This window comes from Musa acuminata, unplaced genomic scaffold (genome assembly GCF_036884655.1).
Source record: "Musa acuminata AAA Group cultivar baxijiao unplaced genomic scaffold, Cavendish_Baxijiao_AAA HiC_scaffold_1137, whole genome shotgun sequence".
Classification (NCBI taxonomy): Eukaryota; Viridiplantae; Streptophyta; class Magnoliopsida; order Zingiberales; family Musaceae; genus Musa; species Musa acuminata.
Window position 1 is genome coordinate 3,256,094 of NW_027021349.1, and position 17,728 is coordinate 3,273,821.

General features: G+C 32.5%; 2 protein-coding genes across 3 annotated transcripts; both read right to left on the reverse strand.

The window, feature by feature from the left end:
- Positions 1-6,696: 6,696 nt before the first annotated feature.
- Positions 6,697-7,307, reverse strand: LOC135670949 (uncharacterized). 2 transcript variants are annotated; one of them, XM_065178742.1, is made up of 2 exons: positions 6,941-7,307; positions 6,697-6,853 (listed from the first exon to the last, which is right to left on the reverse strand). In XM_065178742.1, the coding sequence occupies exons 1-2, from the start codon at positions 7,270-7,272 to the stop codon at positions 6,793-6,795; spliced, it is 393 nt and encodes a 130-aa protein (XP_065034814.1). In that variant the 5' UTR covers positions 7,273-7,307; the 3' UTR covers positions 6,697-6,792. The 2 variants fall into 2 exon arrangements, with proteins under 2 accessions (XP_065034814.1, XP_065034815.1); XM_065178743.1 differs by having other exon boundaries at positions 6,933-7,305.
- A 5,754-nt stretch (positions 7,308-13,061) lies between these two features.
- Positions 13,062-13,689, reverse strand: LOC103999787 (copper transporter 6-like). Its single transcript, XM_009421639.3, has one exon. It carries the CDS (start codon positions 13,654-13,656, stop codon positions 13,201-13,203), a length of 456 nt encoding a protein of 151 aa, XP_009419914.3. The 5' UTR covers positions 13,657-13,689; the 3' UTR covers positions 13,062-13,200.
- Positions 13,690-17,728: the final 4,039 nt, after the last annotated feature.

Sequence of the window (17,728 nt, forward strand, 5' to 3'; positions counted from 1 at the left end):
GGCAAATTGATTAAAGCAGGAAGAATCATATTGGGCCGGAGTGAACATGTCAGAAGATTGGAGGTCGGGCCGAGGATTGGTCGACGTGTCGGCAGAAGACTCGTGCCATGAATTCGGACATCGGGCTGAATGAGCGGACATTGTGCTAAGAAGATCGGAGTTGCGGAGGTTAACATGCCGATTGGGCAAAAGGCTGTAAAAGAAGACAATATGCTGAAGGATCTGACAAGTGCCAGATGAACCAATGATATATCGGACAAAGGATTCATGCTTTGTGATCATATGTCTAAGATCAAAGCAGTTGAGGGGGCTAATTGAATTAGCTTTTGGTATAATCATACTAACTCAATTAGGGGCCAATTAGGCCTTAATTTGGACTGATTTGGGCTCATTGGGAGGCCCATTCAGTGACCCAAAAGTTAAGTCAGGCGGTGGAACCGCCTGTGAGTTGGAAAACTCGAAAAACCCGATCTCCGAGGCTGTCAAGTGGTGGTACCACTAGTTTGGGTAGTGGTACCACCTAGACACAGTCTCCCAAGTGGTAGTACTGCCAAACTAGGTGGTGGTACTGCCTAGTGTTAGGCTACAGGCGGTGGTACCGCCCGTACCTCGAAATCTCGGGGATTTAAATTTTGGGCTCCAAATTTGAATCCATTTAGGGCCTCTAAATATCCCACTATTTCTTGCTTAGAAGGGCAAGAATTAGCTAGAAAAGGGGAAAGAATCCTTAATGAAAAAGAGTTGAAAAAGCTTGAAAAGTGTTGAGTGTTCCTCTCCACCTCTTAGAATTTAGAGTTTATTCTAAGAGAGGTATGAAACTTGTAAAGGTTCTCTCCTGAGCCTGTCGAAAGGAGAATAGAGTTGTAAAAAGGTGGTTGGTCTTTGCCTATTGAAGGAAGACCGTTTGTGGATGCCGATGGCCTCGACGGAAGAGGAATCGGTGGAATAGATGTAGGTCATGACGACCGAACCACTATAACTCGGTTTACATTTATTTCTTACAATTAACATTTACTACAAACTACCATTCTTTACTTGCTTTACATCCACTACACTCTTCCATATGCTTTCAAGTTAACATCTTCCGAAACGGGTTTAATCGTAATAAGATTTTGAACCGACGTAATTTTTACTACTACACTAATTCACCCCCCCCCCCTAGTGCCGCCCTTGATTCTAACAAGTACCGCCTAGACTAGGTGGTGGTACTGCTTAGACACAATCTCCTAGACTATGTTAGGCGATGGTACCAGTACACTAGGCGGTGGTACCACTAGACTAGACGGTGGTACTACCTAGTGTTAGATTGACAAGCGGTGGTACCGCCAATACCTCGAAAATACAAGGATTTGAATTTTAGCTCTATGTTTTAAAGTCATTTAGGGTTTATAAATACCCCACAAATTTCTACTTAGAATATGCACAAAAATAGAGAAAAAAACTCTGTGATTCCAAGGTTGTAAACTCTTTTAAGTAGAGAGTCCCTCCTCCAAGAGCTTAGTGATAGTCCTAAGGGAGGTGTGTGAGAGAACACTCATAAAGGAGAGGTGTAAAGGTTCTTTCCTGAACTTGTGAAAAGGAGAAAGAGTGTGTGGGTCGTTGATCTTCACCCATTGAAAAGAAGATCGATAGTAGAAGCCAATGGTCTCGAGTGAAGAGGAATCGGGAGTGGACGTTGGTCACGATAACCAAACCACTATAAATTTGGTATACTCTATTTGTATTTCTATTCTGCTTTTCATTCTCATATTGCAAACTGATTTACTTGCTTATTACTTTCACTTCGCTTACGAATACACTTTCAAGTTAAACTCATCTTTCTGATATGAGCTTTATTGAATGATATTTTTAAATTGAAGTAATTTTTTGTAAGCACTAATTCACCTCCTCCTCTTAGTGCCGACTTGATCCTAACATAATCGGGAGTGAACATAGTTCACAACGACCGAACTATTATAAATATATTGTACTCTTATCTTTGTTGTTAATCTTTATTGCTTACTTGTTTTGTTGCTCACTCTACCTTGTACCTACTTTAAGTCAAGTGCACTCGAGATTGGTTTTCATCGAATGAGATTTTATAGAATCGATGAAAGTTTTCCTTAAGTACTAATTCACCTCCCCTCCTCTTAGTGCCGATTTCGATCCTAACAGTTAGTATCAAAGCTAGGGTTTTTCTCATTTGGTTTAACTCCCAAGAGAAATGGCTTTTGTCAGCAATTAAAAGGGTCTTTCTATCACTCATCCTCCTATATTCAATGGGACGAACTACACATATTAGAAAACTCGAATGAGAATTTTTTTGCTTTCTATGGATTTCGATTTATGGAATGTTGTTGAAAGTGGTTTTCAAAGTCTTCCAAACCAATGAACGAATAGAATGATTTGGAGAAGAAGACTTTCTTGTTGAATGCTAAAGCGATGAATGCTTTATTTTATGCTCTTGATAAAATTAAATTTAATTAGGTTTTTATATATGAAACTGCACATGATATTTGACACACTCGAAGTTACACACGAAAACACAAGTAGGGTTAAAGAATCAAAAATTAATCTTTTGGTACATAGCTATGAGTTGTTTCGAATGAAACCAAGCGAGACCATTGGAGACATGTACACCCATTTTACGGATGACATCAATGGTTTAAAAGAACTTGGTAAAAGTTTTTATAATTTTAAACTTGTTAATAAAATACTAAGATCCCTTCCAAAAAGTTAGGATCCTAAAGTAATGGTAATACAAGAAGCAAAGGACCCGAACAATTTTTCGCTTGAAGAACTTATCGAGTCTTTGATGACCTATAAAATGACATGTGTAGTATATGATGAACTTGAGAACAACCTTCCAAAGAACAGGAAGGACATGTCACTTAGAACCAAAGAAGACTACTTGAGAGAAAACTCAAGTGATGATAATGATAATGATGATGATGATGATGACTTGACACTTCTTATAAGAAAATTTAAAAAATTATTAAAACGAAATAGAACAAAATAAGATACTAAGAATAAAAATGAACTTAAAAAAGACATAGCGATATGCTATGAATGCGAGAAGCCAGGATACTTCAAAAATGAATATCCCTAAGTGAAAAAGAAACTACCAAAGAAGGAGAAAGCGCTCAAAGCAATTTGGAATGATTCAAGTACATCCGAAGATGAAGAGCCAACCAACAAAGAAAAAGTTACAAATTATGCATTAATGACATTTGGCAACGAGATATATAACTCAAATGAATCTTTCTTATATTACAATGAATTATTCAATTAATTTAATAATGTATTTGATGATTTTAAATTAGTTATTAAAAAGTTTAAACTATTAAAAAAGAATCATGCTTCTCTTGTAAGTGAATTTGAAAAATTAAAAATTAAGCATGATAATTGCATATTAGTTCCTTGTACTAAATGTGAAAAGTTAGATTCAATTAAGAAAAAAAAATTTTACTATAAGAAATATTAAAAAATTAAAATATGTAACAAATCTTTAAATATGATCATTGCTAATAAGGGTCATGTTCATAGAAAAGAATGAACTGGCTTTATGAGTAACACTCAACAAAAACCAACTATTTTCGTTCAAGGACCATATTACATGTTTCACCCAAAAATAAATATAATTTTTATGGTAGATTTGGATATTATGCCTATAGATGTTTATTTAAAAAGTATAGTCCTTCATACAAATTAGTTTGGGTTTCTAAAGGAACCATGAATAACTCAATGCTAATAGTTAAGATAGACAGATCTATTAATGAATGACTCAAAGTTAAATGGGTACCTGAAAGAAAATCTCCTTTCTTATAGATATGTTTACAATCAAAAGCTAGGAGCAAGAGATGGTACACTGATAGTGGATACTTAAGGCACATGATCGGAGATCCAACATATTTCTCTAAGCTCACTAGCCAAGACGAAGGATATATCACCTTCAAAGACAACAATGAGGGAAAAATTATTGGAAAAAGAACCATAGGTAACAAGTCAAGTCTCTTGATTGAAGATGTATTATTAGTAGATAGTTTAAAACATAATCTACTAAGCATTAATCAATTATATGATAAAGGATATAGTATTAAATTTGAATCTAATGCTTGTATAATTGAAACACCAAACAAAAATAGATCTATAAGTGTCTTAAAACATAATAATATGTATACTATTAATATTGATGATTTTTATGATGAAATGTGTGTTTTTACTTTAAACGATGATGAATGGCTTTGGCATAGGAGATTAGGTTATACCAACATGAAAATAATCTCTCAAATTTTAACTAGAAAACTTATAAGAGGAATGCCTAGCATCAAGTTTGTCAAAGACAAAGTTTATAATACATGACAATTAGGAAAACAAATAAAAGGTAGTTTCAAAATAAAGAATTAAATAAGCATCTCTAGACCACTACAATTGATCCATATGGATTTATTTGGACCAATTGATACGAGGTAGTAAATATACTTTTGTAATTATTGATGATTATAGTAGATACACTTGGACATACTTCTTGGTACATAAAAGTGATTACTTTAAATATTTTTTAAAATTTTATAAATTTATTTAAAATGAAAAGGGTTTTATGATTTCGTCTATTCATAGTGATCATGGTGGTGAGTTTCAAAACCATGATTTTCAATATTTTTGTGAGTTAAATAGGTACAAGCTCCATAAAACCTATGTAGTTTATAATCATTAATTAAACCATCATAATATTATAATAATATTATTATTAATTAAATTTATATAATATAACAACATAATTAAACTAATATAATATTATAATAATATCTAATTAATCAAATTAATATAAATTTAAGTAATTAGATAAAATCCAAAGGGAATTTGAGAAATTTATACCTTGTAGTGCAAAAATGAATTTACATTCTGATGAATAGGAAAAGGTACGAAAAAGAAAAGACATCTCAAAATTAAAGTGATATAATATCAGAAAAAGACACTATGAAAAGTATGCTATAGGATGATTATATAAAACCATCATTTTTCCTGATAGAACCAAATCACTCCAAAATATTAATGAAAACATCATTAAAACACATGAAAAATAAGCTTAGATATTCAACCATCATTGTAAGATGGCTCTGATACCAATTATTGGTCTTTAACATATCAAATACAGATCAAACAATTATTTTATAGAATCAAAACCAAATTTTGGTTCAAAACATGTTTTATAGATCCAAAACAATGGTTTTAGAATATTTTCATAAAACATGTTAAATCCACAATAATATGCATGAAATCCTATAACAATTAAGAAATATATTAAAACAGAAGCGTACCTGATGAATCCATTAGAGTATTTTTTTAATTAATCAGTGATTTGACCTTCCAATTTTAGAGTATCCTTAAGAACTTTATATTTCTCTTTGACGGGTAAAGAGAAACTTTATTAGATATTGCAACCGAGGATCATAACCTTATTTATAGTTATAACTGATGAATATATAATTATAATTATATTTATAATTGATAATTATAATTATATTTATAATTAATGAATATACAATTATGCCTTAAGAGTTTCATACTCCTAACTTATCTCGTCATTAAGTTAGAAATATGTCTGATGCTATCAATATAATTAATTTTTATAATAATTATGTTCCTAGGCCAAATAACTTTACTTTAATTAGATCATTTTAGTTTTAGCTAATCAAAATAATAATTTAATATATTTAATTATACATACGTGACCCTTAAAATTCTAATAGTTATTACTAGCTGGTATATTTTGACTATCATTTAGGTAATTTTTCTTTTAAAAATGTTTGTTTTACGTAAAAAATTTAGCTATGGCATTACACACTTGACTAATTCTGAAGGAAGAAATGGGGAAATGAAATGAGAAAGGGAAGAAAGTAGATTGTGAATTAACAAGGTCAGGATGTACAGTATGATTTATCCTTCAAAGTAAAATTTTCGACTTATTACTTCGGTTTGCAGGTTTTCTGTACCTTGGTGTTAGATAGATCCAAATTATGTTTTCCTTACCAAATAATGCTCTTGTGTTGATTTCTTGTATCTATTCTGGCACATATTCTGTGCATGCTTAGCACCGCCTTATCTGAAACTGTAGGATAGGTCATAATGTCAGTAACCTTGAAAACGGTGTCTCAATTTCATCAGGCTTTAGCAAACTGTGCAAGAAAGGCCAAATACATACTTATGAATTCCAATTCACAGGCTTTTCAATTTTCCAGCTATTTCTAAAATTCAAATTTCTACAGTTTCATGGTGATTCCAATAGGGTCTCCAGCTTAGCTCCGGATGTCGATGGTTGATCGACTAATAAGGGATGAAGTGAACAGCACATTACTTTTTTGCCCTTTCTTTTCTAATTTGTAGTCCATAGCATAGTAGACTATTAATTGATGTACTAATGAAACAACAGAGTTATGATCTAGTTATGAACATGAATGGTTTATCCATCTCGAGTTCTGAGGTCTATGCAGTAAACAGTATCAGACCTTCACCTCCAACTTTACTGCAGTGAGGATGCAGGGTTGCTATGTAACACTCTCTTCGTATTTTGGTATAAGTAGAACATCAAAAAAGTTGTTTCTTGTATCATATCTCATGTACTTTTTCTTTCATCCAAGAAACAGGTGATGGAGTTCTATATGTTGCATGTAGGTGATTTGACTCTTGACCATCTTTAAGAAAGAGTAATTGAGATTCACTAAAAGCCCGGAGAAATCAGCTATTTATTTAATATCATGAAGCATAGACATGACGTTGTGAATGATACTTTTAGCACAGCAAGCCACAGCATCATCCCCCGAGCAGCAGAACTCTGTCACCTCTCTTCACTGTTGTCACGGCAATGTATACCCTGCAAAGAATCGCACCATGATATAAGAAGAAGAAGAAGAAGAATAAAGGAGAAATAGAGGACATCAGCGTCAACCAACCGCCGCACTTGTAACCCACGGGGCGGTCTGCAAGGTTGCACCGCTTGGGGATCGTCATGGCCACGTCCGGCTTCACGCCGACGCTCTTGGCGGTGTCGGAGAGCATGACGGCGCACAGGCAGCTCGGGTTGCGGCCCATCTTCTTCACCGCCGCGCAGCAGCCAGCCGAGACCGGGAGCCGGGCGTCCTGCGCAGCTGACGCGCAGGGAGCCATTTGCAGAGCCATCCTCCTCACCGGCACCCTACCGCATTCACCCGCCCCGTCGACCCTCTCCGTCCCGCCGTTGCAGATCAACAGCAACAACGCAAGCACGTAGAGACACTTCACGGTGACCTCCATCTCCTGCTCTTCTGCTCCGACGATAAACGTCTGCAAGGGGAGGGTGTATATATGGTGATGGAGAAGCTCCTGGATGGCTGCCACCTCGAGACCCACAACCTTAATGGAGGCAGCACTAACCTGCTTTCGAACAGCTTCAGCTCCATCTCGTTTCGATTCCATGGCAGCGGTCGTTCGCAGTGATCATTGCTCTATCCCACTCGGAATTGCCACTTCGCTGGCTCAACGCCACGTTGCTCCACGTTGATGAAAAGGTAAGGCGAGGCGATTTATTAGTAGGCAAATGGTCGATCTCCTTCTCTCTTCTTTGTTTTTTGTGTTTTTGAAGGGAAGAAGTCTGTAGGAACAAAGCTATCAGCACAATGATAACCTTTAGAATTTAGAGACTGAGAGCTCTGATCCTCGAGAGATCGAGAAGCTATTCGACGTACTTATTGCCGACACACTTCGATCTCTTTAGTTGCGTTGAAATGGATAAAATTAATTCAAATAATTTAGATTATATATAATAAAAAATAAATTTAATTTAGATTAAAATAAAGAGGTTTGTTGGGTTAAGGATAACTTCTTTTTTAAAAAATATATATATATGATTTATCCATTTGCTACTATAAATATATGTTTTTGAATGAGTCAAAGTACTATGGATTGAAAATACTCCTTTTTTTACTATCTTCTCCTTTTTCTTTTAAGTCTATAGAAAACCAAAATATTGATATTAGAGCCTATTTTGAATAAACTAGCGAGAATATGTTAATTAAAAACGATTAGAGGATCAATAGATCTGGAATTAGTATGTTAAGTAAAAGAAAATAGTATGAAATTAGCAAGTACTATATTAGAGCCTAGTTGGAGAAGACCAATAGGAGTACGTTAATTTAAAAATATATACAATTAGTAGATCTGGAAGGAAAAAGAAAGAAAGAAAGATACAAACATTAAAGTGTTTTTAATCTACTTCTATCTTCCTATCTCGGTGAAAATGATCAATTTTGACCATTAAAATGATAATTTTATTATTTCATAAGTATTATATAATTTGATAAAAATAATTTTGTTTAGTACGATGTACAAAATCATAATATTACTGAAGATCAAATAAATAAGAAAAGTGCAAGAGTTCTCTACATGCTAAAACAAGCAATAAATGAGTCCTTATTTTTCTGAATCAGTATCAATATCAATAGAAAACTAAAAAATATTAAAAATATATATATTAGAGGTACAAAGTAAAATTTTCATATTCTTTGACACGAATTTGAAACTCTTATTATGAAAGATTTTGAATTTGTCATTGATTTTTCTCAAAAGTCTTTTCTATTGTAAACCAAACGAGGTTTTACGATGAAAACCTAAAAAATCAAATAGTAATAAAAAAAATTTTTATGAAGTTTATCTCTAAAATAATTGATATGATTTCTACTACTATAATAGAAGATAAAGATACAATTACATTATTTCTCGATGAATTAATATGCTTGTTTTTAGTTCATGAACAAAAAATGAATAAATTTTTAATTAAAACTTCAGAACATTTTTTTCAAATGAAGATAGATCGGAAGAAGGAAAAAAAGAAAATTTCAGAAATCAGATCTTAAGGGAGATGTCAAAATAATAGAGGTCATAGACAATTTACTGCTTGAGGTAGGGGACCAAGCCAATCAAATAAGAGTTAAAAGAACTCTAACGAAGGTAACAAAGAAATCCATCAATATTTTATTGTAAAAAAATTAAATATATTAAAAAAATAGTATTGATACAAGAATTAAATTTTAAATATTCTTTTTTGCTCTCAATGTAACCTATATGATCATCTTGAAAAAGATTATTAGAATAAAAACTAATCAAACTATCATGAAAATAATAATAATAATAATAATAATAGAAAAGATAAAAATATAATTTATAGCATCTGATGAAAAATATTTTAGATTTATTTAGTTTTTGAATAGTGAATATAGTAATTATATCACTAGGGATAAAAATTTATTTTAAGGGCTTAATGGTTCCATCAGATTTACCATACAAATGGGAAATGATAGTCCTGTTTAGGTGATAGGGAAAGGAACGAGAATATTAATATGATAATAGATTTATTAATGGTGTGACGTTTATTCTTGACTTAAAACAAAATTTCATTAGTATAGGACAACTAATAAGAAAGAGTATTATGCTATTTTTTTTGATAAGAATATTTGATTTATGATAAAAAAAAACTAAAAACTTGATAGCAACTGTGATGATGATAAAAAAATATTTTTTTTTTTTAATTTTAGATTTCTTCTTATATGAATTTACTATTGTTGTTATTCATCAATCAATATTATGATATAAAAGATATGGTTATCTAAATTATTATGGATTAGAACTATTAAATCAAAATAATATGATGGTTGATTTGATTAAAATTAAGAATATAGATACTATTAGTGAATCTTATGTTTTTAGAAAATAACACAAAAATTAGTTTTAGACAGGTCGAGCAAAATAATAGTTAAAACTTGTATTTGTGAGCCAATACAAACTACGCAAAAGTAAATATTATGAATATATTGTTTGAAAGAAAAAATAAAGCATTCTTTATTTTAAAAAATTAAAGTATATGCAAAAAACACAAAGTGGATGTTTTATTAAAACTCCAAATAGAAAGGATGAGTTTACTTCCAATAATTATTTTTAGTTTTTACAAAAACATAGGCATTCATAGGGACCTAATTGCAAGTTACACCTCAAACAAAATGGAGTGGCATAGCAAAAGAACTGAGTTATGATCAAGATTTCTAGGTGTATGCTTAAATAAAAAATAATACCAAAATAGTTTTGAGTAGAAGCTGTGAGTACAACAATGTATTTGTTAAATCACTTTTCTACTAAGATATTACAAGGAAAAACACCATATGAAGCATAGTTGGACAAAAAGCCAAATATGAGTCACTTAATGTATTTGGTTGTGTTGCTTATTTTAATGCATCTACATAAAAAAGAAGTAAACTTGATGACAAAAGTATTAAATACATATTTGTGGGGTATAATAATAAAATAAAGGTTTTTAGACTTTATAATCCTACAACTAAGAAATTGATCATAAGTCATGATGTTATTTTTAATGAAAAAGTTTACAACTCTAAAGTAGTTAAAATTTCAATAATTATAGTAAAAGAAGTCTATAAGGCACATGATACATTATCTATTGTTAATATCTTACTAGAATCTTCTTATATTTGGATTGATTCTAGTTCATGCTATTCTAGTGATATTAAAATATTTTTTGTAATCTTTCATAGATATATAAAGTTGCAACTTGGAAAGAAGAATAGGTGCGTGCAATAAATGATGAATTGTAAGCTATTGAAAAAGAAAAAAAGAAGAAGCCTTGAAGCTGGTAAATTTGCCCTAAGGAAAAGAAGTAATTGGATTTAAGTGGGCGTACAAGTCAAAATTTAATACTTATTGCTCGTTGTAAAAACATAAAGCTTATTTGGTTGCCAAATGATATGGTCAAGTTTCAGGTATTAACTTTTGAATAATTTTTTTCAATTACAATAATTAATATAATCAGAACAATATTAGCATTAGCAACCCATAAAAAAAATTATCAATTTGATGTTAAATCAGTCTTTTGTATAAAAAGTTGTAAGATGAGGTTTATGTAAAACATCTTAAAAGATTTGAAATTAAAGGACAAGAAGATAAATGGTACAAATTGGATAAAGCATTATATGATTTGCAAACAAAAGATATGGTATAATAGAATTAACATAAATTTTAAAAAAGTTTAAGTGAGCCAACTTTATATATAAAATCGTAAAATATGAAATTTCTTGTTATCTATTTCTATATGGATAATATGATTTATACTCAAAAAATATTGTCAGAATTTAAAACTACTAATATGAAGTTTTTACATTATTTTCTGAGAATGAAAATTATTCAAGATGTAAATAATCTTTTTAAAGAAAATATGCTAAAGATTTGGTAGAAAGATTTCATATGAAAACTTGTAAGCCATTGAATATTCTAATAAATACAAATGATAAAGCATTATATGGTTTGAAATAAATACCAAAGGCAGGGGTCTATTAGAATTGATAAGTACTTTCTTCAACATAATTTTTAAATAAGTTTAAGTGAAACTTTATATATAAAAGAATTCTTGTTATCTATTTGTATGTGGATAATATGATTTATACTAAAAATTTATTAGATATGCTAAGTTTAAAAAAATATGATGTCAAAATTTGAAATTATTGATTTGAGGCTTTTACATTATTTTCTAGGAATGAAAATTATTCAAAATATAAATAATTTTTTTTGTCAAGAAAAATATGCTAAAGATTTCATATGAAAACTTGTAAGCCAGTGAATATTCCAATAAATATAAATGATAAATTTATGTTAGATGATGTAGTTGAAAAAAAATGAATGAGATAATATAGAAGTTTAATTAAAGGGTTAATTTATCTCACACATTCAATATAAGATATAAATATATCAATGGAACTCTCAATTATGACATTCGTTATAAGTAGGTAAAAGATTTTAAGTTCTATTCATGTCCTAATAATGATTGGGTTGATTGTGCAGAAAAAATATTTTAGGATTTTTGTTTAACATTGGCTTAGAGGTGATTTCATGGATCACAAAAAAGAATGTATTATTCTCTAAAGTTATGAGACAGAGTATATTATTGTTACAAGTACAATAGGTCATACAATTTGGCTTCAAAGAATTCTAACAAATATCTAAGAAAATTAAAATAAATCAATTAAAATCTATTGTGATAACGAGTCTACTATTACAAAATGATGAAGAATCCTATCTTCTATGAATGCACCAAATACATTGAAGCTCGACAACACTTCATTCGTAAACTGATTGATAAATAAGAAATTTAAACATACTACTACAAAACCAAAGATTAATTTGTCCATATCTTTACAAAAGCTTTAGCAAAATAAAAAATTTATTTTTTGAGGTAAAATTTTAATTTATAACTATTTTGAATTAAGAGTGTGATAAAATTAGCTCAAATAGTTAGGATGAGATCTAACGAAATATAAGGATTTAAATTAAGATATCTAGATGAGTGGTTGTTTTTTTTTGGGTGGATAAAGATTAGAAGGCTTGTTGGGTTATGGGTGACTTCTTTTTTATTTAAGAAAAAATTATAATTTATCCTTCATGCCAATATATATATATATATATATATATATATAGCTAATTTTATTGGAAACTTTTCGTTTTTTCTATTATTATTATTATTATTATTATTTATTTATTTTCTCTCTCACTACTTGGAGTTATGCATGAAGCCAACTGACATGTCTTCTCCACCTTCCTAACGTTGCATTCAATGCGTGGGGTTGATGATCTGGTCTTCGATGCAAGGCTTTGACTGCATTCTTCCATTCCTTCCGTGAAATCGTAGTGGCTTTTTCTTTCTTCGTTTAACCGCAGCTTGGTTACTTGTGACTTTGCCTGCATCGACGCGCTTTTGAGGATTTCTAGTTCAACAAATCCATCTACCACCCTGTGTTGGATGTATCCAAAAGTTTGACCGCATGACTACTCTTCACCGGTGACGAGACACTGCAGAATAATATAAACGATGCTTGTATACACATCATTCTAAATGATGTTGAGATTCGTTAAATGATTTGATGGCACCTATGCTTCTTTTGTTAAACTAAGGAAGACAAACACATTCCATCTCATGACTCTGCACTGCTGCAGCTTTGCATGCAAAGAGTTGACGAATGACTCACAGCTAGAGATTCTTTTACCCGTTTTAAAACTACCTTGAAAATTAATGACAAGATTGATATAAACTTAAAATATACGTAGTTTGATACTTGTTGTGAAGATTGCAGTAGCAATTAGCAGGTGAATTATAGGAAGGAATACAAAGAGAATTGGACAAGCCCCCACCTACGACCGTGAGCTTATTATCTTGGAGGGAGGAAGCTGGCCGGCGCTGGCACTCCCTGTATCGTCTGCGTGATTGGATTCAGCTCGTCGGAGTAGGCTTCGTGAGAGGAGGAAGCCGAGGGCGTGGCCGGCGACGGCCGCGACGAGGATGCCACCGTTGAAGGACATGACGGCGAGCATGACCAGGTAGCCCAACCCCATGCGCACGGCGTGCAGTACGGCGGCCATGCCGCCACAGCGCCTCCGGGAGACGGTGGAGAGGAAGTCGGTGAGGGCGGAGATGGTGAGGACGAAGAGGAGGGCGAGGAGGTACATGCCGAGTCCGCGGTCTCCGGGCCAGCCGGAGAAAAGGATCTCCACGTTCTCGCCCCAGAAGAAGGTCATGTGCATCGTCATCTTCATCTCCTTCTCGTGGCCCATGCCGTCGCCCGTGGCTGCTCCGCCTCCCATTTCCATCTACAGTCTTCTCTTGTCGCAACCACGGATAAAAGCGAGCGACCGAGCCAAGAGGAGGGAAGAAAGAGAGCAAGAGGGGTTAACTCTGCAACTCGTCTCATCTCAGCAATTCATCTGATTCGATCGTTCAATCAGAACAGATGGACGGTCGTTTAGCATTCCGATTCGTAAACATGCTTGTGAGTGATAACGTGTCAATTCAAAGGAGCGTCGGAAGTGTGTTCCCTGTCTGGATCCGCACATGTCAGCTCCGACCACAGATGAGGTACGCAACCAATTAAGGGACGAATACTTAGAAAGTCTAACTCCTTGTTGTTGACGGTATAAAAAAAATCCAATGGAATGATGACACGTATACCATTTAAAGTGAGCATCTTGTGAGAGGAAGACTCTCTCAGGTGAGCTCAGGACTTGTTGTGAGAGGAAGAGGATTCTGTGCATGAGTAATTGGATGGTTCATCAAACTAGAATAATAAGGATAGAATGAGAGGCATATAATTCCCACAAGAATTGGGTGATGACGAATAGCTACGTTGTTGTACAATTCCAGACGCAAAAAAAATATGGGTGAGGCACCGACAGTGTGTTCATGGCGTTTTTCATGCCTAAGCATTGTTGGGATGTATACAAATACATCAGCCCCACTATCTAATTTTTATGAGATTTCTTTGATCGATGCATTTTCTTCGGACATATTCAAATAATTCATACATACAATGTAAGTCATTCACCATCTAATACACAAAACCAACATTACTTGAGGAATTCGACCGACGACGAAAAGTTGGTCTAATGCTGGACTGATTCGATTTAATCAAAATTAAATTGATTCGAAATCAAAATCAAATCAGATCAACGGTTCAATAACTTTGAATTCCTAAAAATTAAACGATCAAAACTGAGATCAAGCGATTCGATTTCAATTCCTAAAAATTAAAATCGATACTAAAATTGATGTTTCTAATTTAATTCCAAACCGACTCAAAATAAAAACAATGAGTTTTATAGTCTAATAATTAGTACTTTTTAATTTAAAAGTTTTGGCTTGATAAAAATTATCTCTTTTTTAAACAATCCTAATATTTTTTAAACAATCCTAATTAATAATTAAACTTTTTAATTTTAAGTCGATTCGAAACTTTTGGCTTGATAAAAATGCATCGAAAAAGATATTGAAAGTGTGCTTGACTTAAAATAAGAGTGATAAGCAATTAAAGCAAAAAATAACAGTAACGAAGAGCAACAAGAAAGTGCACACCAATTTTATAGTAGTTCGATCATCGTGACCTTCGTCCACTCTCGATTCCTCCTCTATTGAGGCTACTGGTGTCCACTAATGATCTTCTTTCAATGAGCGAAGACCAACTACTCTCTTACAACTCTTTTCTCATTTTCATAAGTTTAGAAGATAACCTTTACAACCCACTCACCCCTCTCTTAAACTGAAATCAATATTTTCCCTAATTTTTCTTATAAGATTCAATAGTATTTTTCCTAATTTTTATTCTTAGTTTATGTGTTCACTAAGCAAGGATGAGTGGGGTTTTTATAGGCCTCAAATGGATTCAAATTTAGAGCCAAAACAATCTCATCCCAGGTTTTTGGGTACTAACGGTACCACTGCCAGTACTGAGCGGTACCACTGCCTAATAGACTGACAACTGATGTTACCATCGCTTAGTCTGACACTAACACTAGGTGGTACCACCGCTCAGCCTGACGATACTACCGCTTGATAAAATTTTGAAAACTTTGTCTAGGTGATACCACAGACGGTCTAGGTAATACCATCGCCTAGAAAACCTAGGAAGTCGAGTCCTAGGTGGTGTCATCGCTAGCCCTAGCAGTGCCACCATCTAGGCCTACTGAGAGTTAATGCATAGGTCTCACTTGGCCTAAAATAGTCCCAACTCAAGCCCAATGGGCTCCTAATTGAGTTGGCATTATTTTATCTCAATACCGACTCAATTAGACCTAAACTAATTTGATCTAGATAAATTATTACAAAGCATGCATCATATATTATCCGGCATGTCATTGGTTCTTCCAGCGCTTTGTCCGATCCTTTATCACATCGTCCTCTCCTTCGACGTATTACCAAGTTGGCATGTTGACTCCCGTAACTTTCGATCTCTTTGGCGCAATGTCCGACCCTTCGACTAGATGCTTGAACTCACGACATGAAGTCCTTCTACTAGCACGTCGATCGATCCTCCGGCCCAATGTCCAATCTCATGACATATTTAACTCTAGCCCAACATTTGATTCCTCCTATTTCAATCAGTTTCTCTCTCCTTGATCGAAGCTAGTCTTGCATCACTCAAAATACAAATTAGATCACAAACTCATCAATTGATTTCATCATCAAAATCCAAGATTCAACAATCTCCCCATTTTTTATGATGATAATCAATTGATGATGGAGTTTAAACTAAACTCCCCTTATCAATATGTCATATTGATAGAAACTTTGAATTCAGAAAATCATGACTATTTCATTATTGCATGCATCATGATTATTGAAAGAACCAATTAATCACATCATTGCATATATCTTAAAATCGTAAGTATTTCAAGACATGTTCAAAGTACACCATGCATGATCACCATCATAACTTCTCCTCCTTTGTCATCAACAAAAAAAAGAAGTGCAACTAGCAAATTTTCAAGCTAGCAATTTAGCAAGATTTACATTACTTTAGAACATGCAAGTTAACAAGTTGACAAGTGTTACTTCTCTTTGAAGTATGAAGGCTAGCAAGTTTTGCTTTTTTGAGATGAGTAAGCTTTCTCTTAAGATGTGCCAGATAGCAAGTTTCTACTTTTTTTGAAATGTGCAACCAAACAATTTTGCTTTCTTTTGCAATGTGCAAGCTAGTAATTTTTATCTCCTTTTGCAAGCTAGCAAGTTTTCTTTCCTTAAAATATGCAAGTTAGTAATTTTTGCTTCCTTTTACGATATTCAAGCTAGCAAAACTTTCTCCCCCTTTGTTATTGCAAACCAGAAAGAAGAAGAGGGGAGGTACAAAAATTTACATAAATGATCATCATATGAAGGATATCAAAGATCATGAAAGATCAATCAATACAAAAGATCATCGGTCTTTTGTATTATCAAGAAAAACTTCAAAACATAAGAGATTAATTTGATGATCAATACAAAGGAGTCATAATGAATCTCAAGTTGAGAAATTAAGAATATAATTTATATAAATCTCCTCTTAAATAAAAACATCATAGAAAATTTTAAAAATATTGAGAAATCAAGAGAAGAATTATGATTAAAAGAAATCTTCTTTATAGTGAATAGAAAAAGGAAGAATCATAATAAACGATCTTGATTCAAATAGAAAACGTAAGTCATTGAAAACTAAGAAATCAAGATAAAAAATAGAATAAAGAGTAGGAGATCTTGATTCATATAAAGAAAATCTCAAGTTATAATTTTGAGAATTCAAGATCATGATATAGATAAAACTCATTCAAATTCAAATCATCAAATCATCGAAATCACTTTCAATAGATTCAAAATGACATAAATAGATTGATTAATCTCTTATTAAAAACTCCATAAGATTTTAGGGATAGAGACATTTTCAAGAATAATGCATTACTTTTTTTATGTGTTTCAATTTAAGTGATTTATTTCATACAAATATTCCTTTATCTTTTATGCCAAACAAAAATATAGATCATCATTTAAAATCGAAAAACAAGATTTATCAAAAGAGTCATCAAGATTAATAAATCGTAAATCACAAAAATCATCGTTACTTCAAATCATCATGCATCATTAAATCATTAAGCATGATTTCATTAAACATAAATCATTTTCAATCAAAATCATTTTGTTTATTGTAGTAATGCATTTTTCTTCTTAAGTGAATCTAACTCTTTATACTTAGTGCTAAGAGTTAACATACAATTGTCATGCTCAATTTTTTTTTAATTTTTCAAAATCACTAGAAAGAGAAGCATGATCCCGTCCCCCCCCTTTTTTCTATATTTTATATACTAATTTAAAAATAACTCATGAAATGCATCAAGTAATTTCATAGTAAAGTAAAAGGGT